At 40.3% G+C, this 27,623-nt stretch overlaps 1 protein-coding gene across 1 annotated transcript; it reads right to left on the bottom strand.

Annotated features, from left to right (window-relative positions):
• Window positions 1–3,041: 3,041 nt before the first annotated feature.
• LOC101856915 (rho guanine nucleotide exchange factor 17) lies at window positions 3,042–26,580 on the bottom strand (the record flags this gene model as incomplete). Its single annotated transcript, XM_013086908.2, is given in 17 exon segments — window positions 3,042–5,508; window positions 6,524–6,697; window positions 7,592–7,766; window positions 9,077–9,225; window positions 10,104–10,171; window positions 10,688–10,774; window positions 11,364–11,502; window positions 12,071–12,420; window positions 13,887–14,092; window positions 14,486–14,559; window positions 15,587–15,678; window positions 17,784–17,899; window positions 19,392–19,504; window positions 22,171–22,259; window positions 23,484–23,587; window positions 25,001–25,051; window positions 26,413–26,580. Coding segments are annotated over 17 exon segments (2,520 nt in total), but the record flags the coding sequence as incomplete, so codon positions are not given.
• Window positions 26,581–27,623: the final 1,043 nt, after the last annotated feature.

Here is a 27,623-nt window from a genome sequence, read left to right as displayed (position 1 = left end):
GAAAGGAGACAATCAGAAACGTATCTTCCCTCTTTTATTCATCAAATGTGTGAGGAGAGTGCCCGGAGAAAGGTCCCAGTTCTTGAACATTTTGGATATATTGAAATAAGGGAAATTTTCTTGTAGCAAATTTAAAGTTAAAGCTGAACACCTTGATTAAAAAATGTTTCTAATATCTTGAAAAGTTATAAAGATCTGCCACAAATATGTGAGCATCGCGGAGAAATCAGGCGTTCGTCAAAATAACAACATCAGAGAAACAGGCATTTTCCAACCAGTTTGGCTATTTTAATCAAATTTTTAAATTTTTTGTTCAACCCTTTTATGTCCAAATAAAAATACATTTCTATGTGAATTATATTGAAAAACGTTGATTAAAAGCTCAAAATATGTAATTTTTCAGCTTTCAAGGACTCTTTAGCTATTGAAGTTACCAAACCTTGGCGGCCATTTTCTCACTATTTTTACCGCTGAAACCAAGTGAACTTACCTCTTTCAGTCACAAATATCTTCACTTCTGCTCAAGATAGACAGGTATTTTAAAAATCAAAAACAAGATAAATGAACAAGCTTTAAGATGATGCCAATAACTCCACATGCACGAAAATTGACGAGCGCCTGGTTCCACCACGTCGCGACACATATGTTATAAGTAAGGAAATGGCTAACCATGGGTTTTCTGGTGGAACTGAGTTTTTGACCAGGTTTGACTTTTTGGGGACTTTTCACACCGTTGCTCAAAAAGAGCTTTCCAGACAATTGGGATCTTTCTCCAGCCCAGGCATACACACACACATTTATCATCCCAACTCCTGTCATCCTGGAGTTCTATTGAGAGAGTGAGAGTTTCCCCTTTGAAATTGACAACCCTGTAGGAAACAGTAGGGGTTTCAGTTTCAGACTTTATCACAAACATTTTCTCCGCGACAAAAAAGGAACACTTTGGGCTCACCGTTGTCTACAGACGTATTTGTGCTCAACTTTCAACAGCTCAATCCTGCCTGAACTAAGTTATTTATTCACTTTTGACAATAGCGGTCACTGGCGATGGAAATGTAATACAAACTGCATAAGTTTTTTTTTTAATGCCAGACACAAAAGAGTTAAAGTTAATTCAAATTTAATCCGAGATCCTATTGAATTCTTAAGATTGAGCTGTGAATTCTTAAGATTGAACTGACATATCTCGTTCACTGATGAAAAAGTATTAAAAGTCACAAAGTTAGGGGTTTTTCAATCCCACATCTGAGAAGATCCTCATTCAACTTTATTCAGGGATGGAAACTGAGTGGGTGGTTGGCGGGTGCTCTGGTGTGGTTTGCTTCTTCTTTCCTATGAAACATCTATCATCCTTATCTCCCCTTCTTCTTTTTTATGTTTGTTACTCTCTTGTAACACCTCTAATCTTCTGGCCCACATATGACCTTATGCAGCTGCGAGTGCCGTAAAACCTCTACTAATACTACATGGAAACCAATCAGTTCAAAATTTACTGAACTTTTCGCAGACTATACCGATTTGGAAAACTACATTTACTATTTGGACAAAAATTCTCCATCAAGGCCCTCCTCTCTGCCCTTACAGAACAACTTTGTGTTGATGGAGTGCCAGTGGAGAATCTCCTCTCTGTATTGACAGATTCAGCTGCATTTGTGTGGGGACTTCAGGTTACAACTTATTGCAAAATGACAGAGCAAATCAAAATTACGGATTTCCATATTTATGGAAAATTTCCATCCCTGAATATTGTGTGAAATGGTGAAATGGTATAGGTTTAACGCCCCTATCAACACTATTAGGTTATTTAAGGGGCGGGACCTCCTTGTTTAACATTCGTCTCTCATAGGACCGGATATTTGTGTACAAAGCATGAAATTCCCAGATATGTTAAGGAAGCCATTCATTTTGAGTCTTCTTTAATAATTTAAAAGTACATCTCCCCAGGGTAACAAAAATAATAACTTGACGTAAAAAACCAACCTCACAAACCTTTTTAATCAGATTCACGTAAGAAATGTAGCCGAGACATCTTTCTTGCTATTTCTCTATTGGTTGGAACATTCCTTTACCCCAACTCAGTATACCGTACTTTTCTTACTTTCTACTCAATACTTTTCTTTGCCTCTACTCTTCTCAATACTGTTCTATGTACGTAATACTTCTCACCTAACAGAATCACTGCCCTAATACTGCACTCCTAGGAGATCTCGCTGAGCATTGCTAACAATATCGGTTCTTTCACTAACACTTAACAGCAAAAATTACATGAGCACATAAAAAAAAGAAACAAACATAAACAGAGACACACACAAAACCCCCCCCCCAAAAAAAATAAAAGGAGCAAAATGCAACAACCACTGCCAGAAAAGCAGACAGAATCGATAAAAGAACACATTGCCGTACACGACAAAAAAACCAAAACAGGCTCATCAGGAGACAAGTGGTAAAAAAACCCACAAAAACACAAGACATATAAACCCATCAGAAGTCAGCAACTAGATGCAAATATAATTATAATACAATATATTATAAATATGAGTGATGAAATATTTACCAGATCCAAATGACCATAGTCGCAACTAGAGTAACAACACGATATCACAATCCTCACCATAGCCATCTTCACATCTGATGTCGAGGGCCGGCCGGCGGGCAGGCAGAACTCAGTACATTATCTACAATAGTAGCCGGCCGGACTTGATTAGAAAAGTAACAGCCACAAACAATCAACGGTCAACGGCAGACAAACGTTTCAGGAGCTTAGAGGCCCTGACCTTGAGGACACATTTTAGTCTTCTTTTGTGCAAACACAGGCAAAAAGTTTGTTTACACTTCTCATTTACATCTAGCATTCAAATTCTATTTTAAAATTATCATATTCTTCGAGTTATCTCATTCAAAAAAAGAATTTCACTTCCCGATTTCTATCCAGCATTTGAAACAAGATGTTTATTCTTAAAGCTTTAACAATCTGAAACAAGTGTTATCCAACTCATTACTTCCACAATTCACAACAACATGGATTTTCTTTGAGTTTTAACTTTTTGTACGTGCGTTACACACCTTATGTCTACCCATCATTCAGAAAAAGATGCTTTCTTCAAGCATTAAGATTTTGAAAGAGTGTCAAATCTCTCGATTAAATCAATCACTAAAAAAAAAACCCAGGATGCTATCTCACCCAGCGCTGACATCAATACTATCGGTATGCGTGCACAACGCTCCAACTCTAACGCCAACGGTATCAGTAAGGAAAATTTCGCTCTCGTGGCCGCAAATAGTTGCCAACTTTTGTGTGAAGCAGACTATAGCCATTTTAACAGGAGGTGATCACTGTGTTGTCATTTTGCTTCACAGATACACCATTTCTGCACAAACGGAATGAACACAATATAATCCAAAAGACAAAAAGAGGCCGATCAACCCCCCTAGATAGAGTTTGCAGAAGAGAACCCATCTGTGAACCCGAGTACAACAAATTTTGTTTGTAGACACTGTTTCATCTCTCTGCAGTATCAAAAAAAAAAAAAAAAAGAAACGTGTGTGTCCTTCCCTTTGCCTGGTCTTAAGTACATCTACGGAAAGATCCTTCAACTAAAAACATGCTGACGAGAACCCAAATCTTACAAATGACAGAAGACACAATAATGACGATTAAACTGGTCATTCCTTTTTGTGTAGCGAAAGCAACGGGGGGAACTTTCACTACATCAGATCTCAACATTAAGTTTGTACTCTTCATAGACAAAAAGAAACGGATAAACATTGAGACAACCAGAAGGCAGCTGTGGACTGTAGCAAAGAAAAAAAAAGAAAAGAAGAAAAAAAAAAGAAAGAGAGAAAGAAAAATTGACTTTGTAAAATAGTCATTATCAGCTGTAAGTTCGATATCATCCAACACAAGACTTATCACTGACGGGAAAAATCTTTCGTCATGAGGTGACACTGAGGGAGAAACGACTGACCAACCTGTCAAGATTTCCACTAGCTTTCAGTAGGTCAAATGTACGTAAGTAAAAAGAGAAGTCTAGTCTGCAACACATACATAAAAGATGGAACATAATCTATTGTTGTACGTGTATGATAGAAATAGAAAAATATACCCCGAAACTCCCAGAATTTCTGAGTTACGGAAATATTGAGTTATAAAAGACTGTCTGCCACAAAACATATATCAGGTGTACACACGGTCTTACACAAGAAGGATGTCGTCGCGAAAAAAGTCCAAATGATGTACCGATCAGTGATACAAAATACAAGACCACATCCACCCGGAACCACTATCAGTGCTCTCAGTTCCTACATTTCTTCCGCACACATAATTTCCACTTTTTGTCTTTTCTTGACCTTCAAACCCTGACCTTTCTGAAGTAAAGGGGAGAAGGTCAAGGGCGCATACATAGTCCAAGTACAACATGTCACGATTAAATCTGTGATGACCTTGAACCATTCTCAGTGCCTTATGAATAATGTACACAGGTGTTGAAATTACAACAATTCTTCCACTTCTACCGAGTGAAAGTTCCGGTCGTTTCTTGAAGTGCAGTCTTCGCTCACACGTTCTGTCTCTGCTCTCAGTAGTTTCGTATTTGCTCACAAGTCTGTTTCTCTACAGGTCTGTCTTAGCTCACAGTAGTTGCTGACTCACAGACCTGTCTGTCTTAGCTCACAGTAGTCGCTCACTCACTCACAGATCTGTCTGTCTTAGCTCACAGTAGTTGCTGACTCAATCACAGATCTGTCTGTCTTAGCTCACAGTAGTTGCTGACTCACAGATCTGTCTGTCTGTCTTAGCTCACAGTAGTTGCTGACTCACAGATCTGTCTGTCTTAGCTCACAGTAGTTGCTCACTCCCAGATCTGTCTGTCTTAGCTCACAGTAGGTGCTCACTCACAGGTCTCGCAAGCTCAGTGCTTTCTTGTCGTATCTCCTTTTTCAATGATAGTGAAAACAGTTTATAACAAAGAGTGTTCTCAAGAAGAAGTCACAATTTCACTGCTTAATAAAATAGAGATACGACAAGAAAGCACAGAGGTCGCAGTCTGTCTTTTCTCACAGTAGTAGCTCACTCACAGAACTCCCGTCTTTTCTCAAACAGCTCAAAGCCACCGCCCCGCGTCAAGCTCCCCACGTTGTTCCGATCCTACACCTGCCAGAGAAGCAGATGGTTGGTGCTGTCGTCCCGGCCCGCACCCTCGTTGGCCGCGCTGTTGCGGAAATCCTCGTACCCGTCCCCTCCGCTGATCACCAGCATGCGACTGGCCATGGTAGCTGTGGTGGCAGCCATCGACGATCGACGGTGGATGTCCTGGAAGGAGAACCCACCCCCACCACTTCCACTTCCTCCGGTGCTTCCCCCAGCTCTCTCCCCGGTGCTGCTGCCCCCGGCATCCCCCCCTCCCCCGTTTCCGTCGCGAGCGGTGGACGAGTCCGATTTGGCGCTGGCCGTGCTGCTGAGCTCCACGCTGGTGAGGAAGCGGACGTGACCCGTGTGGCCGTACACCAGACCTAAGGAGAACACAACAGAAACAAACTTCTCCTTTAGAACATAAGTTTTTTTTATAAGAGTTTTAAGGCACTTGCAACACAAAAAGGTCGTATAAGTACCGAAGATTAGAGGAGTTACAAGAGTGTAACAAACACAAAAAGAAGGAGGGGGGATAAAGACGATACATGTTTGATAGGAAAGAAGGAGAAAACCACACCAGAGCACCTGCCAACCATCCACTAAAACAATCTCCTGCGTTCATTCCCGTTATAAAAAACTAGTTAGTTGGTAAAACACGCATTTTAAAAAAAATTCATTATTTAAAAATTCAGATCTAAAACTGAGAGATTAAGGGGAAAAAACCCCAGAACACTGTATCTGGAAAACTTATGTAAGATTTAAAAACTATTTTTAAGTTTAAAAAGCAGAAGCCAATTTATCATTGAGTACGCCCCTTAACTCTTTATCTCCGGCAAGCTGCTCCCAGCAGCATGTGGTCAGAACTGCCATGCCACTGAGCCCCTGGCAGTGGCTTAGGCGCTTTTCTTTATGACCACATTGACATCAAATTAACTTTTGGCAATTGCCGAAAACAGGCCTCTTTTACCAGGAGATCATTCATCAGATGAAGAACTATCAAAACATATTCACTCGTTTAGATTTAAAGACCAACTTAGAGACGTATAATATGCCAATTTTAGATTTTTGCATCAAACCAAAGTGCCAGCATCTCGACAATAAAGATTTTAAAAATTTTTATCTCATCTTATTTTGTCTAGTCCTGTCTTGTCTTACCTTACCTCATCCCATCTTATCTTATTATATCTTACCTCACCTTATATTATCTCATCTAATCTTATCTTATATCATATCATCTAATCTCATCTCGTCTCATATCATATAATCTCATATCATATTATCTAATCTCACATCATATCATATTATCTAATCTCATCTCATATCATCTAATCTCATCTTATCTTACATATAAACCTCCAAGAGTCACAATATGCCAGTGGCGGGCGACAACCGTACCTGTGACAGTGGGCGTGGCCAGGCTGCCCCGTGTGGTGGTGGAGGTGATGCGAGGGATGGGAATGGTGAGGATGACTCCCGCGCTGGTGCCCACCCACAGCAGGTCCTTGCACACCATCAGCGCTGTGATGCGCAGGCACGCTGCCTTGTGTTGACGGATGATGTCGTCCGCAGCTGCAAACATATTCAAGTTCAATATCGGTAACTGTCGGGTTTTTTCTTTAGTTTTAATAGGTTTTACATACAAGTTTAGGTTTAATATCAGGATTTGTTTTGGTTTTTTGGTTTTAATAGGGGTTTTACACACTCATTTAGGTGCAATATCAGGTACTTGTTGTTTTTTTGGTTTTAGTAAGGGTTTTACACACACGTTTAGGTGCAATATCAGGTACTTGTTTTGTTTTTTTGGTTTTAGTAAGGGTTTTACATACACGTTTAGGTGCAATATCAATACTTGTTTTGTTTTTTTGGTTTTAGTAAGGGTTTTACACATACGTTTAGGTGCAATATCAGTACATGTTTTGTTTTTTTGGTTATTCACACAAGTTTAGGTTCAACATCAGTACTTGTTTTTTTTGTTGTTGTTGTTTTAATAGGGGTCTTACATATACGTTTAGGTTCAACATCAGGATTTAAAAAAAAAAAATTTTTAATAGGGGTTTTACAGACACGTTTAGGTTCAATATCAGTACTTGTTGTTTTTTGGGGGTTTTTTTAATAGGGGTTATACACACACGTTTAAGTTCAACATCAGGATTTGTTTAGGTTTTTTTTTTTTAATAGGGGTTTTACACACACGTTTAGGTTCAATATCAGTATGAGTTTCATATATTTTAAAAAATATTTGTTTAGACTGTAACCATGACACAGTACAATAAAAAAAAAATTAACAGATAATGAAGCAACAGCCATTCACATAGATAGATATTAACAACATGAAAAAGTTCTTTTCGCCAATATCTGACTCCAAAGAGCAGCAACTCCTTATCAGTCATGCACACAACTCTCTAAATATCATGGATATGAGACAGTATGGTAGACACAGAGAGAGAAGTTGGAGGCCCTCACATTGCAGCTTCTGTGAGACAGCCTGAGCGATGGAGACCTCCAGCAGGAACTCGTAAGTGACGGCGTGGAACAGCGCCACCTTGGAGCTCTGGTGGGAGGCCACCCACACGCCCTGACCCGAACTGACCAGGCACTGGACGGAGCGACTCGCGTCCGACGTCACTTGAAACGAAGTCTGGGGAACGGATGCGTAAAGGGTAAAAAATTAAGACATCCTAAGAGCCCCTTTAAATAGTTGTCTTAAATATCTAATATCACACAAAATAGTAATTTCTAACATCTAAAAACACACAAAACAGATATCTTTAACATTTAAAATCACATAAAATAGGTTATCTTTAACATTTAAAGACACGCTAGGTGAAAAAGTTCTTTTTCTTCTGCTTCAAGTGCCAGATCCGAAAAAGACATCAGTGATTTTGGTTCATCCCTCATTCCTACGGTTGGATACTCTCAAATAACTTATTTAATTTCATCCTAGTCTCTTCTTGTCACCCATCTGATCAAGTTCCCCAAAATATATTCTTGGTCTACTTGCCTGTGTAAGTTAGAGTTTTACTGCACTTGCAACAAAGTAAGGTCATATAAGTGCCAAAGATAGAGGTGTTACAAGAGAGTAACAAACACAAAAAAGAAGAAGAGAAGATAAAGACGATAGATGTTTGATAGGAAAGAGGCAAACCACACCAGAGCATCCATCAACCACCAACAATTCGTGGTCTACCTCTGGCTCTTCTGCCTCAAGCTTTTTCTAGAGAGAGGAAAATGTTCAAGACCTTTATAAGTTGATCCAAGCATCTATTATGTCCATACTCCTTAGAAACTGAAAACTTACATTTTTTTGTGCCTTTAATCAACGTTTTTCAGTAAAAACCAACCCAGGAATGTGTTTTTTAATAAACATAAGGAGATGCCAAAAAACAAAATTTAGTTAAAAATTGCCAAACTGGCAGAAAAATGCTGGGGGATTTTTAATTCATAGTTTTGACCAGCGCCTGATTCCACCACAATGAATGAATGAAAGCAACCCCCACAACCCAGACACATTTTGGACATTTATGAGGCATTACGGACTCACCAAAAATAAACCCGATGAGAAGAGGGGACGGAAAACTAGGCAGAGGATGACCCAGACACTTATAGACCAATGATGGAAAACACTGGACTGAGGGCAGAGGGCTAGCTGACTGCATGGAAATTGGTCACTTTTAAGGACAAGCGGGCTAACGCAGATTTCATGGGTTTCAAGAAATCTTGACCTGCACCAAAAGTGGGCATTGCCTTACCTAAAGGAGAAGTTTGATTTCATTGGTGCGTATATTTGTTTGGTTATAGAGAAAACTCTCCTTGTCTTTTAAAGAAACTGAACAAGGGGCAAAAACTTAACCTTTGATTTTCTCAAAACAGCATTTTTCGGGATGCCCTCCTTGTGCTTAAAAGTGACCAATTTACTTGTACCCCACCCCCAACATCACCGGCACTGACCTCAATGTTCAAGGCGAGAGGGTTGATGACATGCACCTGGTTCTGGCAGCCACACCACAGCTTCCCCGCCACCGCCAGCATCTTGGAGATGGGAGCCGAGGCTGAGCCAATGGTGCGAGTGTACGGGTGCTCTGTGTCCCACAGACCGTCTGTGGAAGATGGGGGGGGGGGGTGTTGGGAGGGAGAGTGTGGTGGTGGTGGGGGGGGGTTGGGAGAGAGTGGTGGGGGGTGGGGTTGGGAGAGGGAGGGAGGGAGGGAGGGGGAGGGGGGGGGAAGATACCCCAAAATAGCAAGTGTGAAACTCCACAATTGTTTGATGGTCCATTATTTATATCAAATATATAGCTTATATATTCCTTTTTTAAAAGAGAGAAAATGAAGATGTATTTGTTCTGAGACACATTTCAACTCCAACAAGAGAAAGACCCAGCATAGGCAAGTGTGAAACTTCACAATTGTTTGATGGTCCTTTACCTATATCAGATATATATATATATATATTAATATTGTAAAAATCAAACAAAGAGAAAATGATTAAAAATCTGCTTCGAGACATATTTCAACGCCAACAAGAGAAAATGATAAAAACAAAATACAAATCAAACCAAAACAAACAAAAATGGTTGTCCAATAATCAAGAACTTTTTCCTTCAAAGGCAATAAATATCTTCACTGTAAGCCTACTGCCTTATCCCAAGGAGTTCACATCCAGTCAGTAATACAAAATAAACAATAGGAATAACAATAACAACAACAATAACAACAACAACACCAACAAAAGCAAAAACAGCAACAACAACAACAACAGCAACAACAACAACAACAACAGCAGCAACACCAACAACAACAACAACAACAATAGTAACAATAAAAGCAACACCAACAACAACAAAAACAGCAACAACAACAACAATAACATCATCAACAACAACAACAATAACATCAACAACAGCAACAACAACAACAACAGCAGCAACAAAAGAGATATACAACAAGAAAACCAAAAGGCGTGTCAAACACGACCTACCTGCATCTCGCTTGTACACAATGAGATCACCATTCACCAGAGATACAAAAACTTTATTGTCCAAATATCTGAAAACAAAACAATAATTTATTCTTTAATTTTTAAAAACAACAAAAAACAAAACATGAACAAATAACAATAATTTATTCTTTAATTTTTAAAAACAGCCAAAAAACCCCCCACGAACAAATAAACAAACCAAAAGTGTTCAACACTGTTCTAAATGTGATCATTTTCAAAACTCCTCCATAGTAAGAAAATAACAAGAATACGACATCATTTCCAGAAAAAAGACTGGTATAAAATGAGTTTTTCGGTAGTTTTTTTTTTTTTAAATGAATTTTGGGGATAAAATGTAGCTATCATTTTGAGACTAAAAAGTAACAAAACAGGCTTAACAACAGTCATCGACACAAAGCTGTCAACTTTTCAACAACAAAAAAACAACAGCACATAATATACCCCTGCATGTACACACATACACACACACACAAACACACACACACACACACACACACACACACACACAAGCACACACACACACACTACTTGTATATATAAAGTTTTGTCAGTCAAAGACTCACATGATACAGTAAACAGGGGACCCGTGCTGGATCTTCAACTTGTTCTTGGTTGTCTTAATGTTGTCACATGACTGGAAAATGTGGATGCTGAAATGCACAGACCAAAGAGAATCGAAAGTAAGGCCAAATACAAAAACAAGGTAACGTAATAACCGTACAAAATTACTTGCAGAATCATTACGAAGAAAGCATGTTCCCCCCCCCTCCCCCCCCCCCTCCCATAAAGCACTTTGTAGTCTTCAAAAAAGATATACGTAAAGAATGCACCAGAAGCAAAAGACAAACTCACCACAACTTATCCACAAAAAAATATTGATCCACACCTAGTACATTTTGGATACATGTTTAGACATAATGGAAGAAGAAGAAGAAGAAGAAGAAGAAGAAGAAGAAGAAGAAGAAGAAGAAGAAGAAGAAGAAGAAGAAGAAGGAGAAGGAGAAGAAGAAGAAGAAGAAGAAGAAGAAGAAGAAGAAGAAGAAGAAGAAGAAGAAGAAGAAGAAGAAGAAGAAGAAGAAGAAGAAGAAGAAGAAGAAGAAGAAGAAGAAGAAGAAGAAGAAGAAGAAGAAGAAGAAGAAGAAAAACAACAAGAACAAGAAGTAGAAGAAGAACAACAACAACGCACAACAACACACAACCAAAACAACAACAACAACCACAACAACACCAACAACTGACCATCCATCCTCAGTGCCCAGCCACATGGTCGACTTGGCGGGGTCCTGGTCCCAATGGCCAGAGGTGGTGATGGGATCAGGGCTACTCTCCGTCAGCTCCGAAACCTTGGGCTTAGGAGCCTCGTCTTCTGACAGGAGCTCTGTTTGTTTAAAAATCCAAATGAATTTTAAAAAACTAAATAAATTTTTTAAAAATAATTATAATAATAATAAAATCTTAATTTAAAAATAATAAAACCAACTTTTAAAACATAAGATTTCTTTTCTAAAACAACCCAAAAAATAAAATAAATAAATAAAATTTAACAAAATAATAATAATATAACCTTAATTACAAAATTCAAAAACACAATATTTTTCAAAACTTGATAAGATTTCTTTTTTAACCAAACAAAAAAAACAACAGTACAAAGTACTTCACATACCGTTTTATTATGACAATAAATTATGAAATATTTTTAAAAATAGTAATAAAGTTCAAGGGAAAAGAGGACATATACATTGATAGGCAAACAATGTAAGACTTTACTTCCTTCTCCCAGTGAACCCAGAGTCGTCGAATCCCTTTATCCCATTCTACACTTGATCCCTCACTCCCCACCACACCCCACCATCCCAGGGTACACGTGACAGTGACTCACCTCCCACTCAACATACACATGTGACCAGCGACACACCCCCACCGTACACACGCGACGGGTGACTCACCTCCAACGTAAAGCTCATCTGCCCTGGTAATGAAAGACACTGGTTCGTCGTCGCTGGACTCGGAGTCGGACTGGTATCCCTCCTCTATCAGCGTGTCGTTGCTCTCTTCGTCGAGAGAAGAGGTGGACGCCATGTTGGAGCAGGAGGCACTCTTATTCTTGTTGTTGTTGCTGATGCTGCTGCTGTTGTTGTTGTTGTTGTTGTTGTTGCTGCTGCTGATGCTGCTGTTGTTGTTGTTGTTGATGCTGTCGCTGCTGTGAGCCCCGACCTTCTCCACGTTGATTCTGGGTCCTTCCGGAATGATGGCTACAGAGTCCCTCTGCCCGCGCGGGCCTTTCTGAGACGCCCGTCTGTGGGGGAAACACGTCGAGGTGGAGATTGTAGATATTTTACTAAACGTTTTACGGCACTTGCAACACAGAATTAGCAGGTCATATAGAACTGCTGAAGCAAGACACTTGCAACACAGAATTAGCAGGTCATATAGAACTGCTGAAGCAAGACACTTGCAACACAGAATTAGCAGGTCATATAGAACTGCTGAAGCAAGACACTTGCAACACAGAATTAGCAGCTCATATATAACTGCTGAAGCAAGACACTTGCAACACAGAATTAGCAGGTCATATAGAACTGCTGAAGCAAGACACTTGCAACACAGAATTAGCAGGTCATATAGAACTGCTGAAGCAAGGCACTTGCAACACAGAATTAGCAGGTCATATAGAACTGCTGAAGCAAGATTAGAGGCGTTATGAGAGAGTAATAAACATAGAAAAGAAGGAAAGTTAAGGACTTTAGAAGTTAGTTTTAGTTTTAGTTAAAGTTTTACGGCCCTTGTAAGACAATAAGATCATATGTAACTTCCGGAGGTTAGAGGCGTAACAAGAGAGTAACAAACACAAAAGAGAAGGAGGAGAGAAAAGGACGATAGATGTTTGATAAGAAAGAAGGAGCAAATCACACCAGAGCAAGCCATCAATAACACACAGTGAATGTTTCACAGCACTTGCAACACAGCAGTTAGATCATATATAACTGCCGAAGGTTAGAGGCGTTTCAAGAGAGTTCGAAACCCAAAAAAGAAGAAAAGTTAAGGACGACAAATGTTTGATGGGAAGAAGGAGTAAACCACATAAAAGCACCCGTCCATTTAAATTTAGAGCTTATAACAGCAAATCATTTTAAAAAACCCAAAAAACTAGGAAAATTGTTAAGGTCACATTTCACACTTCTTACAAGTTTGGGAACTTAGATACTTGTCAAATTGAAATTTATACAACTTACTATACGTCACAGAATCGTATCCGTTTCATTGGTATTGCAACGGGAAAAAATAGCAGTCCAAAAAATAGCAATGATCTCCTTCTAGACATGCACACTTGTTACAGTGATAATTTCCTGTCAGAATGGTATGTGTGGCCTTTGAGCACGAAAATCCATTTGTTTACCACAACTGGAATGAATTCTCTTTTTAAATGTCATGTAGACCTAGCACGAGTTCCATTTTAGTTGCTATACCACACTGTCCCCCCATCCCGTGAGGAAAGGAGACGGGATTCCTACCATCGCTGATGAGCATCCCGCGGGGGCAAAGCGTTAAAATAACGCAAAATCTCACCTCCTTAGTTTCAGCAAGAGTTTTAAGGCACTTGCAACACAATAAGGTCATATAACAGCTGAAGGTCAGAGGTGTAACAAGAGAGTAACAAACACAAAATAGAATGAGGGGGGGGGGGGAATAAAGACGATACATTTTTTATAGGAAAGAAGGAGCAAACCACAGCGGAGCACCCGCCAACCACCCACATCTCACCTCCGAAACGCGCCGCTGAAGGCAGGCACGGCACATATGCAGAGGATCCTGGCATTGCAGCCCGGCACGGGCGTGTTCAGCGTGACGATGGGCTCGGGCTGCAGCGAGAGCAGACACATGTGGCCCACGTAGCCGTCGCTGTTACACACCCACACGTCACGGAACCCGCTCGAGTTCACGCCGTCGATAGGAGCCGCACAGGAGAACTGAAAACACAACAAAGACAGATACATTAAAAAATTTTGTGGGTTTTTTTTTGGTGGGGGTTTTTTTTTGGGGGGGGAGAGGGGGTTGGGAATTGATTTAGTAAGTTTAACAATACTTGCAACATAATCAGGTCACATAAGTGTCAAAGAATAGAGGTGTTACAAGAGAATATAAAAACAAATAGGAGGAAGAAAGATAAGGAGGATAGACATTTTGATAGGAAAGAAGGAGCAAACCACACCACAGCACCCGTCAACCATCCACACATAAGAAAAGATAATTTCCCCCTAAAACTGTATCAATTTTCAGTAGGCTAATACACGAGAAGTAACTCCATTTTGTCAGCACACCTCACAAATCAAGATGCCCCAGCCAAACTCAGACCCACCCACCTGCATGCCAGCTCGTGTCTTCGTTATCTGCAAGGGCTGCAGGAACTCGGGAGCCCTCTTGTCAGAGAGCAGCGCTGCAGAGAGGGAAAAGAAGCAGTTTGTTAGAAAAATGAAATGCAGTTTAGTTTAGTTTTAGAAAGAGTTTTACGGCACTTGCAACACAATAAGGTATAAAAGTGCCGAAGAATAGAGGTGTTACAAGAGAGAAACAAACATCATCGGAGAGAAAACAGGTTGTACTTTTCATTGATAGGCAGTAACAGAAATTGCTCTTTGTTTTTCTTTTTTGTACACAAGAATTTTGAAGCTCAGTATAACTGACTAACTTTTAGTTTTAGTTTTAGTAAGTGTTTTACGGCACTAGCAACACAATAAAGTTTAAAAATGCCGAAGAATACATGTGTTACAAGAGAGTAACATACACAAAAAAGGAGGAGAGATATATGGACGATAGACATTTGATAGGAAAGAAGGAGCAAACCACACCAGAGCACCCGCCAACCACCCACATGAAATGCAGACCTGCAGATCAGCGAAACAACGAAATTATTATTGTATCTTTCTTTTTCTTTTTTTTCCACAGGATGAAAAGAACTACTTTGACCCTATTATGATGATTTGTGTTGATAGGGCATCAAAACACTTACATTAATCCCCCCCCCCCCCTCCAACCCCAACCTCCCACTATGACCACTTAGCTCTATTAAGAACTGGAACATCTGAGCACATTTGGGTCATATGGGCTGTACAGATTCAGGCATCATGCAATCGGGTCAGTGAGGAAATGAGAACCTTTTTCCTTTTCCCCCAGAGTGCATTTTTTCCTTTTACTCTAGGCTTTTTTCATAACTAGGAGAAAAAAAGGGAAAAAAAATCTTGTCTGGCAACATATTGTCCACACACTAGACAACACCTCTGTCAATTTCTGATATGATCCAAACTTATCCCTACCCCCCCCCCCCCAATCTAAACCAAACCAGCACCAACAAACCAGCACCAACAAACCGGCACCAGCCAACCCTACCCCTCCCCCCTCTCTCAAAACACAAGCATAAATTCAACTCCACACAGTGACAGGAGAAGAAAGAGCTGTCTACGTACACAGTTTCTGCTTGGCGTCAGTAAAGGCGGCTTCCCAGGATCCCCTCTTCTCGGTAGAAGAGAAGCCAATGACTAGGTGCAGCACCCCTTCTCTGAGAGAGAGAGAGAAAAAAAAAAAAACAAATAAATAAATAAACAGCATTTGCATAGCGCATATCCCCGCTCTACAGCAAGCTCTATGCGCTTTACACAATATTATTACTCCAGCAAACCATAGAACACTCAGAAACATTCTCAGCTTTCCGAGAAGCATAAACAAATACACAAAAAGGCGGAAGAGTTCCTCTTCTCTGCATTCCCTTCTTCTCCTGGAGAAAAATAAAAAGCAAATCAGCAAAAGAAACAGATCTATCTCAAACTCGAGAAAACCCAACAAAAGTGAAAGGAAATACATCCGTTCATGTAGCAAAGGGAAAAAAAATGAAAACTGTTCTCTGGAGAACCCCAAAACAAAATTCATCAATTTCCCGTATTATTTATTATGAAGTTGAGGTTTTACGGCGCTCGCAACTGCATAAGGTCATATGAGCGCCAAGGGGTGGGTGTCAACAGAGAAGTCTTTACAAGGAATCAGACTTACTCTGCTCACTTCTCTAGCTTCAACAGAACAAGGTCTGTTTCTACTTTCAAGGCACCCCGGAAATAGCGGGTCACAAGAGAGTGACAAACTTACAAAAGAAGTAGAGGAAAAATGACAATAGTAAGGATTAGGAAAGAAAAGGCAGCAGTTCCCTGTTGTAGATCAGGCACAGTTATGAGCATGACATTGATGAATCAGCCCATTTACAATTCTACTGTGCAGGAACGAGAAATGTTCCCCCTTTGAGAATGGCCTAAAGACACGTCAATTTCCCCAATTCCTATACACAAACATATAAACAAAAGAACTGTATAGGCAGGAACTGCTTACATGGAACATAGACAAACATCATCGGAAAGAAAACAAATTGTACTTTTCATTGATAGGCAGTAACAGAAATTGCTCTTTGTTTCAGTTTTTAGTTTTAGTTTAGTAGAGGTTTTTCGGCGCTCGCAACTGCATAAGGTCATATGAGTGCCAGAAGATTAGAGCTGTTACTAGAGAGTAACAAACATAAAAAAGATGAAGGGGAGATAAGGACGATAGATGTTTGATAGGAAAGAAGAAGCAAACCACACCAGAGCATCTGCCAACTACCCACTGTTTAAGTTTGTTTTTCTTTTCTGTACACAAGAATTTTGAAGCTCAGTATAACTGACTAACTTTATAACCCCCTATGGACAGCAACATTTGGATAATTAACCTACAATTAACCTGACAACTGGAGACTTTCAATGGTACCCTCAACAAAATGAAAGCATGTTTTCTCAGAGTGGCAGTAACACTACACCCACAATTTGCAGCACAGCCATCCAAGTAAAGTCGCGGATAACATCAAACCAGCTTGACAAACAAGCACATTTTTCATCCAAACCAATCAGAACAAGAGTAAAATGAAAAAGAGAAAGAAGCAGACCACATGAAGGTCCCACGTCAACCGTGCATAAAGCCACAAAAGAAAAGCGAGAGCACTAAAACCAGAGTACAAAAGAATTAGCCGGAGCACACCACACCAGTGTCCACTAGACATATGACCACCAAAAAAAAAAAAATAAAAGAGCCAAGCAAAATATCTCACTCAGGTTCAAAGGAAAGGTCTTTTAATGTACAGAAATACTTTTCTACTACAAAAGTAAAAAAAAACCCAGCACATTTCGACCTTTTTCTCAGACACACACACACACACACACACACAAATATTAACAAGAAGAGCTTACTGGGTAGTGACTAGTAACTCCATCTTGTTGGAGTCGCACACACACGCACACACACACGCTCACACACACACACACAAACATTAACAAGAAGAGCTTACTGGGTAGTGACTAGTAACTCCATCTTGTTGGAGTCGCACACACACACACACGCTCACACACACACACACACACACACAAACATTAATAAGAAGAGCTTACTGGGTAGTGACTAGTAACTTCATCTTGTTGGAGTCGCACACACACACACACACACACAAACATTAATAAGAAGAGCTTACTGGGTAGTGACTAGTAACTTCATCTTGTTGGAGTCGCACACACACACACACACACACACACACAAATGCTCACACATACACACTCACACACACACACACAAACATTAACAAGAAGAGCTTACTGGGTCGTGACTAGTAACTCCATCTTGTTGGAGTCAGACGAGGCACTCCGAGCGCTGGCCTCAGAATGCTGCCGGGCCAGGGCTGTGTTCATTTCTTTTATCACATCATCCAGACCCTGGGGGTAGAAGGGGGGGGGGGGGCGGGGGAGAGAAAACGATGAGGGATTAATATTTTTGTCAAGGTGATTGTCTTGACTCACTTGTCAACACTATACACAGCGGAGTCTGCATAAACCGAGTACAGTTTATCTGAAAACAGCAGTTAACAAAAAGAATATAAAATCCCCCCCTCCCCCCCACAAAATAAAATTGAGTAATCTGGCAAAACCAAAAGCAGAAACAAATTTTTGAATACCAGAACAAAATGGGAACGTAAATCCTTCACATATCGCCCTTATCTCCTCCCCGTTCTTTTCATATGTTACTCTCTAGTAACAGCTCTAATCTGAAGCACTTATCTGTGAAGCTCGCTGACAAACTGAGTTATTCCCTGGGATTAACGCCCTACGGAAATAGATACACCTTGCTTATAGGCGAAGTTTTTACAATTCATAATTAAGAAAAAATAAAAGGCAGGTTATACTTAAAGAATATGGCATTTATAGAAAATCTACAAATTTGATCCAAGTGTCCATTTTTGGTCAGTCAATACCTCCACTTGCAGACAGCGCGAAGTAACTCATTTTGTCAGCATGCCTCACATATGACCTAAACGTTTCTATACTACTCTCTGGGGCATCTCCAACTTTCGGCACTTATACGACCTACCTGTGTTGCAAAAGCTGTAAAACTCTTATGTTTGTTTTTGTACGTGTTTTACAGCGCTCGCAACTGCATAAGGTCATATGAGCGCGCGGGACACATTAAACTTTTTCAGTTGGTAGGAAATTTTGAATTTTGCCCGCGTGCCGGCCGAAGCCTACTCTTATCGATTTTTGACCACCAAGGGATCTTTAACGTGCGCAACTTGCACACGGGCCCTCCTAGATTTTTCACCCTTTTCCGAGAAGGCTAGGTGTAGATCTTACCTACAATGAGATCAGGGGTGTGTCTGAAAGACAGCAGTAAGAAGAAGCCAAGGAGTAGCAGTAGAAAGGCTGTAGAAAGAATCAGGAGCCCAGAGGAGGGGGGCAAAGGAGACGAGGGAGTGGGGGCAGAAAGAGGAGACGAAAGCAGACGAAAGAACATTGCTAGAGAGCAGGAAATGAGGTGAAAGGAGACAAATTTAGAAAAGAAAATTTTTCGGTCACTACCCGGATTCAAACCCGGGACCTTTGAATAAGAGGCCAACACCTTAACCTCTAGGCCACGAGAGCCCCTTAAAACTCTTAGTTAACAATTTGTGTTGCAAAAGCTGTGAAACTCTTAGTTAACCAATCCTTCACATATCGTCCTTATCTCCTCCTCCTCCTTTTCAAATATTACTCTTTAGTAACATCAGTAACTTTCAGCACTTATAAGACCTAATTATGTTGCAAAAGCTGTAAAACTCTTCATAACCCAATCCTTCACATGTCACTCTTTAGTAACATCTCTAATTTTCTGCACTTATATGACCTATTTGTGTTGCAAAAAGGACTCTTACAATTTAACCAATCGTTGACATACCTGGTGTTGGCATGACAACTTGCCCGCAAGTTCTGCCAACTGGGTCATCACATTCATGTCCTCCTCCACCTGTTCCCGGTCAATGGTAGGCTTACGTGTCAGCGTGCCCTGAGCTGAAAGTTACACACAACAAAAGAATTTGTTAGGAGAAAAGTTTCCTGCCCTAAACATGGCACACCTTGTTTCTCAAGGGAACAGGGCATGTCTCATTTCTTAAAGTTGAACATGACATGTCTCGTTTCTTATAGTTGAACAGGGCATGTATCGTTTCTTATAGTTGAACATGGTGTGTCTCGTTTCTTATAGTTGAACAGGGCATGTATCGTTTCTTATAGTTGAACAGGGCATGTATAGTTTCTTATAGTTGAACACGGCATGTATTGTTTCTTATAGTTGAACATGGCAAGTCTCGTTTCTCGTAGTACGAACATTGCATTTTTCGCTTCTCGTGTGAATGTGACATGTCTCATTTCTCATGTGAACATGGCACCCCTCGTTTCTTGTGTGAACATGGCTTATATTTCGTTTCTCGCGAGAACACGGGATGTCTCGAATATCGTGTGAACGCGGCATGTCTTGAATCTCGCGTGAACGTGGCATGTCTTATTTCTCGTAGTATGAACATAGCTTGTCTCATTTCTTGTGCGAACATGGTTACCATTTTGAGGGCTGTGTTAAATGTTGATACCCCCCAAACGAGAATGCATTATTGTATGTTTCATTTAAATTAGAAGTCAAGATAGACATGAAGAAAAAAAACTCTTTACTGGAAAGGCAAAGAAAACCCTCCCTTGCGAAATGAGAAAAATTTTGACTGAAAATTTTTTTTTTTTTAAATGATAATCAAAACTTCTCCCACACAGGACTGGAAGTCAAACAACAAGTGAAAACTTAATTGGGAAAAAAACCCCCATCAGAATCACCTTTGTCGATTCTGAGAAAGAATCACCTTTGTTGATTCTGAGAAAGAATCACCTTTGTTGATTCTGAGAAAGAATCACCTTTGTTGATTCTGAGAAAGAATCACCTTGGTTGATTCTGAGAAAGAATCACCTTGGTTGATTCTGAGAAAGAATCACCTTTGTTGATTATGAGAAAGAATCACCTTTGTTGATTCTGAGAAAGAATCACCGTTGTTGATTCTGAGAAATCATGACTTCAATTTTGGAAGCTACTACTATCTTTAAAGAAAGATATTAAACATTCTTATTTCATTTTTACCTGATCCTTGCATTGAAATATTCAACCTTTAAAAAGAACTGTTAGGTTTATCTGTAGTATCATGAAGATACCACGAAGTCAAACTCAAAATGACCCCAAAAAATGTGAAACTGACAACTTCTCTTGAAAAATCATCAACTGTATTTCTACGTCATACAGTGTTTCAAGGAAGGAAGGAAGGAAGTTGTACATATTCAAATTTCATTCTGAAGTCAGAACACTTCCGAAGAAACTAGAAGACATTCGCGAAAAATCATTTTTTAAGATCTCAAATTACCGTCGGTAAAAGTGTTTGTGGAAAAGCGTGACGAACAGATGGCCACACACGCACCAGCTGCAGGAGACACCTGCTCACAACACAACACACCTGGCGTCCGTTCACTCTACAGGTAAACACATCACATTCAAACAGTTACGGCTAACAGGAAGGGTGGGGGGCAGCAGAATGAAAACCGACCCCCCCCCAAAAAAAAAAAAAAAAAAAAAAAAATCACCTCGGCCGGCTGATTCCTTCCCTCACAAAACATGTCAAAACAGCCAAGCTCAATATTATGTTTCTTTCATGAAGGAAGTGCGGAGGGGAATGATAAAAAAAAAAAAAAAAAAAAAAATTGTACCAAGTGGTTTTCCAGAAGCGGAAACTTTGAAGGATGGTAAATATATTTGAACAATAAACATGATGCATCACCTAGTTTTCTTAAGAGTGGAAAAGAAAGAGGAGACATTGAATACGGGAAAAGGAGAAACGACAGCTTTAACACTTTGCCCTCATATTTTGGTGGAAATCCAAGACAGCTTTAACACTTTGCCCTCATATTTTGGTGGAAATCCAAAGAAACAGGGTGGTTAACATCGCCAATCGGCGAGAGATGAGGCGGCAAAGTGTTAAATGAGAAAGAAAAAACAAACATATCTTTCAATAAATAAGAGAACATCAGCACAGTGTGAAACACAAAGATAACCACACAACCACACAGGGGGTGTCTCTCAAACCCTTACTTTTGACAGGACACACTATATAACAGTAACACAACCACACAGGGGGTGTCTCTCAAACCCTTACTTTTGACAGGACCACATAGGGAGTGTCTCTCAAACCCTTACTTTTGACAGGACCACACAGGGGGTGTCTCTCAAACCCTTACTTTTGACAGGACCACACAGGGAGTGTCTCTCAAACCCTTACTTTTGACAGGACCACACAGGGAGTGTCTCTCAAACCCTTACTTTTGACACGACACACTATATAACACAACCACATAGGGGGTGTCTCTCAAACCCTTACTTTTGACATGACACGCTTATGGTGCAACAACATGGAAGGTCTCTCTCAAACTCTTACTTTAATAATTATATTATCATCATTTCTCAAACCCTTACTTTTGACAAATCAAAGTAATAAGACTACTCTGTAGGTGTCTCTGAAAAACCCTTACGTTTGACATAACACATTAATTAAAGGTACAATAACAAGGAAGGTCTCTCTCAAACCCTTACTCTTGACACGACACACTTATCACTGACACAACAACACCATAGGTGTCTTTCAAACCCTTACTTTTGACAATCTCGAGATCATCCAAGCCCACACGTAAGAAGACTTTGTGCTTTATGTTCTCAGCAAAGTCCTGACCCAGTGGGGTTTTTCTGTGGAGGAGAAGCAGGATAATATCCAGGTCAACTGACTTTTATTTCAGTAAGGTTTTTACGGCGCTCGCAACTGCATAAGGTCATATGAGCGCCAAGGGGAGGATGTCAACAGAGAAGTCCAAACGAGGAATCAGGCTTACTCTACTTACCTCTCTAGCCTCAACAGCACAAAGTTTGCTTCGACTATCAAGGCACCACCCCGGAAATAGCAGTTCACAAGAGAGTGACAAACATACAAAAGAAGTAGTGGAAAATGACGCTAGTAAGGATGAGGAAAGAAAAAAGCAGCAGTTCCCCCTATGTTATTCCAGCACAGTATGAGTACGACATTGATAAATCAGCCCATTTACAATTCTACTGCGCATAAGAACATGTCAATATCCCCCCTTTGGGAATGGACTAAAGACACTTCAGCCAGTAGCACTGCCCTGGGGGGGGGGGGGGAGACGCGTTAACTGTCTACCCTTTTTTGGAAACAACATACAGCAGAATCTCGGTACACCGTACTCCCATCAGATCCAAGATTTGGAAAGTCTTAGCTGACATATCTATCGTCATGTCAGAACTGTTTTGTCCAAAGTACACTCTATAGTTAAGTACAATTTGGACAAATTCATTCTGAGATGATGATATGTATCATTTGCCAAAAGAATAAAAATACTAAATGAATGGGACTTGGGGTTTCAGAATGTGAACATCAGAGCCGATAATACGTTTTAAGTCATGTACGTTATACCAAGGTTTTACTGTATCTGCAAATGAAAACGATTTCATTTAACACATAAAAGTTAAGGAGAATTTCTTTTATCTCAAGATATCCACACAAAAAGCAATTTTTAAAAAATCAATGAAATACTTTAAAAAAAGGCCTAATGATAATGATCATTAACGATTTGTGGGCACTAACGTGAATGTGCGAGTGTATACATGTGCGAGTGGATGTGCGTGTGTGAGAGTGGATGTGCGTGTGTGAGAGTAAATATACATGTGCGAGTGTGAGAGTGGATGTGCGTGTGTGAGAGTAAATATACATGTGCGAGTGTGAGAGTGGATGTGCGTGTGTGAGAGTAAATATACGTGTGCGAGTGTGAGAGTGGATGTGCGTGTGTGAGAGTAAATATGCGTGTGAGTGTGTGCTGTTTCCTAATCGCTTTACTCCATGAGCAGCCCTCACTAGCTACAGGGAGGACACTAATATTAAATCTGCACCAGAACACTCACAAAATAATGGAAACTTTGCGAGTGACAGGCCCACTTTTCCGCTTGATGCTGCTCAGGATGATCACGTCGGAGAAGAGCCATATACAACATTGGTCCTTCTTGTTCTGGAGACGAGAGAAAAAACCAAAGAATTACAGTGGCATTGGTGGCCTAGTGGTTAGGCTCTCGGACTCGCAACCGTAAGGTTGTGGGTTCGAATCCCGTCAGGGACCCGACGTTGTGTACTTGGGAAAGGCACTTTACACGAATTTTCCTCACTTCACTCAGGTGGGAATGGGTACCCGGCTATAGACAGCGAAAGATCTTGTCAGTTTGTTAGTGTTTGAGCGCTTAATCAGCTGCTTGCACTGTATGCTTCCCGAGAAGCTGAGAATGTTTCGGAGTGTTCTATGGTCTGCTGGGGTAATAATATAGTGTAAAGCGCATAGAGCCTGCTGTTGAGCGGGGATTTGCGCTATACAAATGCTATCTATTACTATTATTATTACTTCCCACTTCATTTTTCTGCTCATTTAAAAAAAAAATTTTGTTTTACAACTAATAACAATTCATGATATTAAATGGTAAAAAACTGATATGGAGGGGAGGTTGGGTTTTTTTCACCTTCATTATAATGAAAAGTAAAGACAAGCACATTGACGCAATAATAACGATTTCAAGCTAGGAGAAGCAGGCGATAAACAAGATTGATTAAAACAAAGAAATGCTTTTTAAAGAAATGGAACTTACAAGAAATGCCCTTCAACCACCAGCCTGATAATTTTGAAGGCGATAATCTGAGACACAAATTGACACAGGATAAGACAGAAGACAGGTCACTTATCAAAGGTCTGCTCGCTTATATATATTATATATATGTATATATATGAGCTGAAGTGAAGCATGGGGACAAAAAAACATCACATATTATGACGCAGTGAACAAGCAAGACAGATAAAAGCAGCAGACAGAATGATCGCAAAGCAGGGATAGACCATTTGAGCCCTGACTTCCTGAGGCTACCGTGCCCCTTTGCCTGAGCCCCTGAGCCATAGATAAATACTAATATTCATTAAATCGTTAGAATCATTTTCCATATCCCACTCAAGGTAGTCTTCATCATTACAAAACATAGAATTCGGAAAGATCTTCAAAATAATCAATATCGTTCTGCATAGTAAACACTGTTTTCTGTATGCGTTTCGTCCCAGACGGACCAGACCGGGTTTGGGATGGGGTCTCGCTCAGTTTTACGCCCCATCAGCGTACCGGAAGCATTAAGGGCTCAGAGGGTGAAGAACTGAGCCCACAATAAAGTGTCTACAGTTGGGATCTCCCATCAGTCATTCACTCATCAATGGTTAACCAAACAATGCTCACAAATAACTGAACCATCTCAAGTCATTCACTCATCAATGGTTAATAAAACAAAATTGACAAATAACTGAACATGGTCAATAAAGTGTCTAAAGTCGCTTATAGCACAAGGCCTACGCATCAGTCATTCATTAATCAATGGTAGATCAATCAATACTCACAAATAACTGAACCATGTCATGGCGAATATAAGCTCTGTCCGGTACAGCCAGCTGTGAAAATAAACACGACATTGCTTCAATAAAACACACAGGCATATTTTCTTTGAAACAAGCTCTGGAATCACCACAACAGAAATCTAGGCCTACACATTTAAATTGCACTGGACTCTCAGGTAAAACCACCTAAAAATAGCTTTGCACTCTCAGTTTTAAAAATCTATAAATAGCTCTGGACTCTTCCTAACAAATATCTATAAATAACTCGCAATTCTCTTCCTTCTCAGTAACAAACATCTGTAAATACCTCTGAGCTCTCAGTAACAAACATCACTAAAAGACTCTAATCTCTCAGTAAAAAGCATAAATAAACAACTCTAAACTCTCAGTAACAAACATCTATAAATAACTCTCGAAGCTCAGTAACAAACATCTGTAAATTATATCCCTGAGCTCTCAGTAACAAACATCTGTAAATTATATCTCTGAGCTCTCAGTAACAAACATCTGTAAATTATATCTCTGAGCTCTCAGTAACAAACATCTGTAAATTATATCTCTGAGCTCTCAGTAACAAACATCTGTAAATTATATCTCTGAGCTTTCAGTAACAAACATCTATAAATAACTCCCAACGCTCAGCAACAAACATCTGTCAATTATATCTCTGAGCTCTTTGTAACAAACATCAATAAACAACTCTAAACTTTCAATAACAAACATCTATAACTATAAACAACTCTAAACTTTCAATAACAAACATCTATAAAAATAAACAACTCTAATCTCTCAGTAACAAACATGACCTATAAATAGCTAAGCAACACACATCTATAAATAGCTCTGGACTCTGGATTAACAAACAACTCTTAACTTTCCGTAACGAACATCTATAAACAACTCTCTACTCTCAGTAACAAAAGATGATCTATAAAAAGCTCAGCAGCAAGCACGACATGATCTATAAATAGATCTAGACTCTAATAAAGTTCGCGTATAATTCGGTGGCGCCCTCTTTTAAAAAAAGCAGACTTTGCGAACAGAGTTACTAGTTACCCTACTTGTGCGAAAAACAAAAAAAGTGAAATCAACAAACGGTGCTATTCCTATTCTTCTTCGGGAGAAATGAAAGAGAGCTTCAAAGCAAAGACTGCAGCGCCATCAGAACCAGTGCGCTGACTTCCGCTGACACTTTTTTGGCCAAGAGAAATATCTTGTTATGTACTATATTTGACTCTACGCCAGCACCGAGATAATCTATAAATAACTCGAGGCTCTCACATCAGTAATGAGCAATAGCTGCAGTTTCTTGAGAGAGTGGCACCGCCCTGGGCGGGGGGCTGACATGATCTATAAATAGCTCTAGACTCTAAGCCAGCACAAAGATAATCTATAAATAACTCGAGGCCTCTCACATCAGTGATGAGCAACAGCTCCAGTTTCTTGAGCGTCTCCTGCATGTCCTCCTCGTGCTGCGAGTCGTTGACCGTGCCGATCTTGACCGCCAGGTCGTGCATGACGCGGCAGGCTTGCTGCAGCAGGGGGTGGTCAGGGTGGTCGCTCGGCGTGTTGTCCAGGAGACGCTGGGAGGAGGGACAGATTTAGGGTTTTTTGGAGTAAGTTTACCGTAAGTGTTGTTGTTTTTGTTTGTTCCTGTTTTTGTTTTTGTCTTTGGTAAGTTTTATTTTTTAGTTTTGTTGAAGCAAGGTTTTACGGAGCTCGCAACTGCATAAAGTCATATTATGAGCACCAAGGGGTGGATGTCAATAGAGAAGTCCAAACGGGGAATCAGGATTACTCTGCTCCCCTCTCTAACCTCAACAGCACAAAGTCTGCTTCGACTATCAAGGCACCACGGAAATAGCAGTTCACAACAAAGTGTGACAAACATACAAAAGAAGTAGAAGAAAAATGATGATAGTAAGGATGAGGAAAGAAAAAGCAGCAGTACCCCCTATGTTGTTCCGGCACAGTACGAGCATGACATTGATAAATCAGCCCATTTACAATTCTACTGTGCATACTAACATGTTAATATCCCCCCTTTAGGAATGGCCTAAAGACAACTTCAGACAGTGGTACTGCCCTGATGGGAAGGAGTAAGTGTTTTACAGGTGCCACAACTGCATAAGATCAAATTATGAGCATGCAGGACACATTACATATTTTTAGATTGGTAGGGATTCAGTTTGCACTTTGGCCAGGTGGCAGCCAGAGCCTACTCTTATCGATTTTAGGACCACCAAGGGATCTTTATTGTGCGCAACTTGGACACGGGACTTCCAAAAATGTTTCACCCTTTTCCGAGAAGGGTAAGTGTTCGATATTATTTACAAGAAGATCAGGGGTGTGGCTGAAAGACAGGAGTAAGAAGGAGCCAACGAGTAGCAGTAGAAAGGCTGCAGAAAGAGTCAGGAGCCCAGAGCGCCCAAGGGGGAAGAAAGTGGAGACAAAAGCAGACGGCAAAAATATGGTTAGAGAGCAGGAGAGAAGGTGAAAGGAAAACGTTTAAGGGAAAAAAATGTTCCATTGCTGTCAGGTTTCGAACCTGGGACCTATTGAATGAGGTACTTCTAGACCACAAGAGCCCCCAGAGGGAGAAAGGGAGGGGGAGGGGGAGGTGGGA

Source organism: Aplysia californica, unplaced genomic scaffold, assembly GCF_000002075.1.
Source record: "Aplysia californica isolate F4 #8 unplaced genomic scaffold, AplCal3.0 scaffold00519, whole genome shotgun sequence".
Classification (NCBI taxonomy): domain Eukaryota; kingdom Metazoa; phylum Mollusca; class Gastropoda; order Aplysiida; family Aplysiidae; genus Aplysia; species Aplysia californica.
The sequence above is the reverse complement of the archived record's forward strand: the minus strand, read 5'-3'. Positions and strand labels throughout refer to the sequence as shown.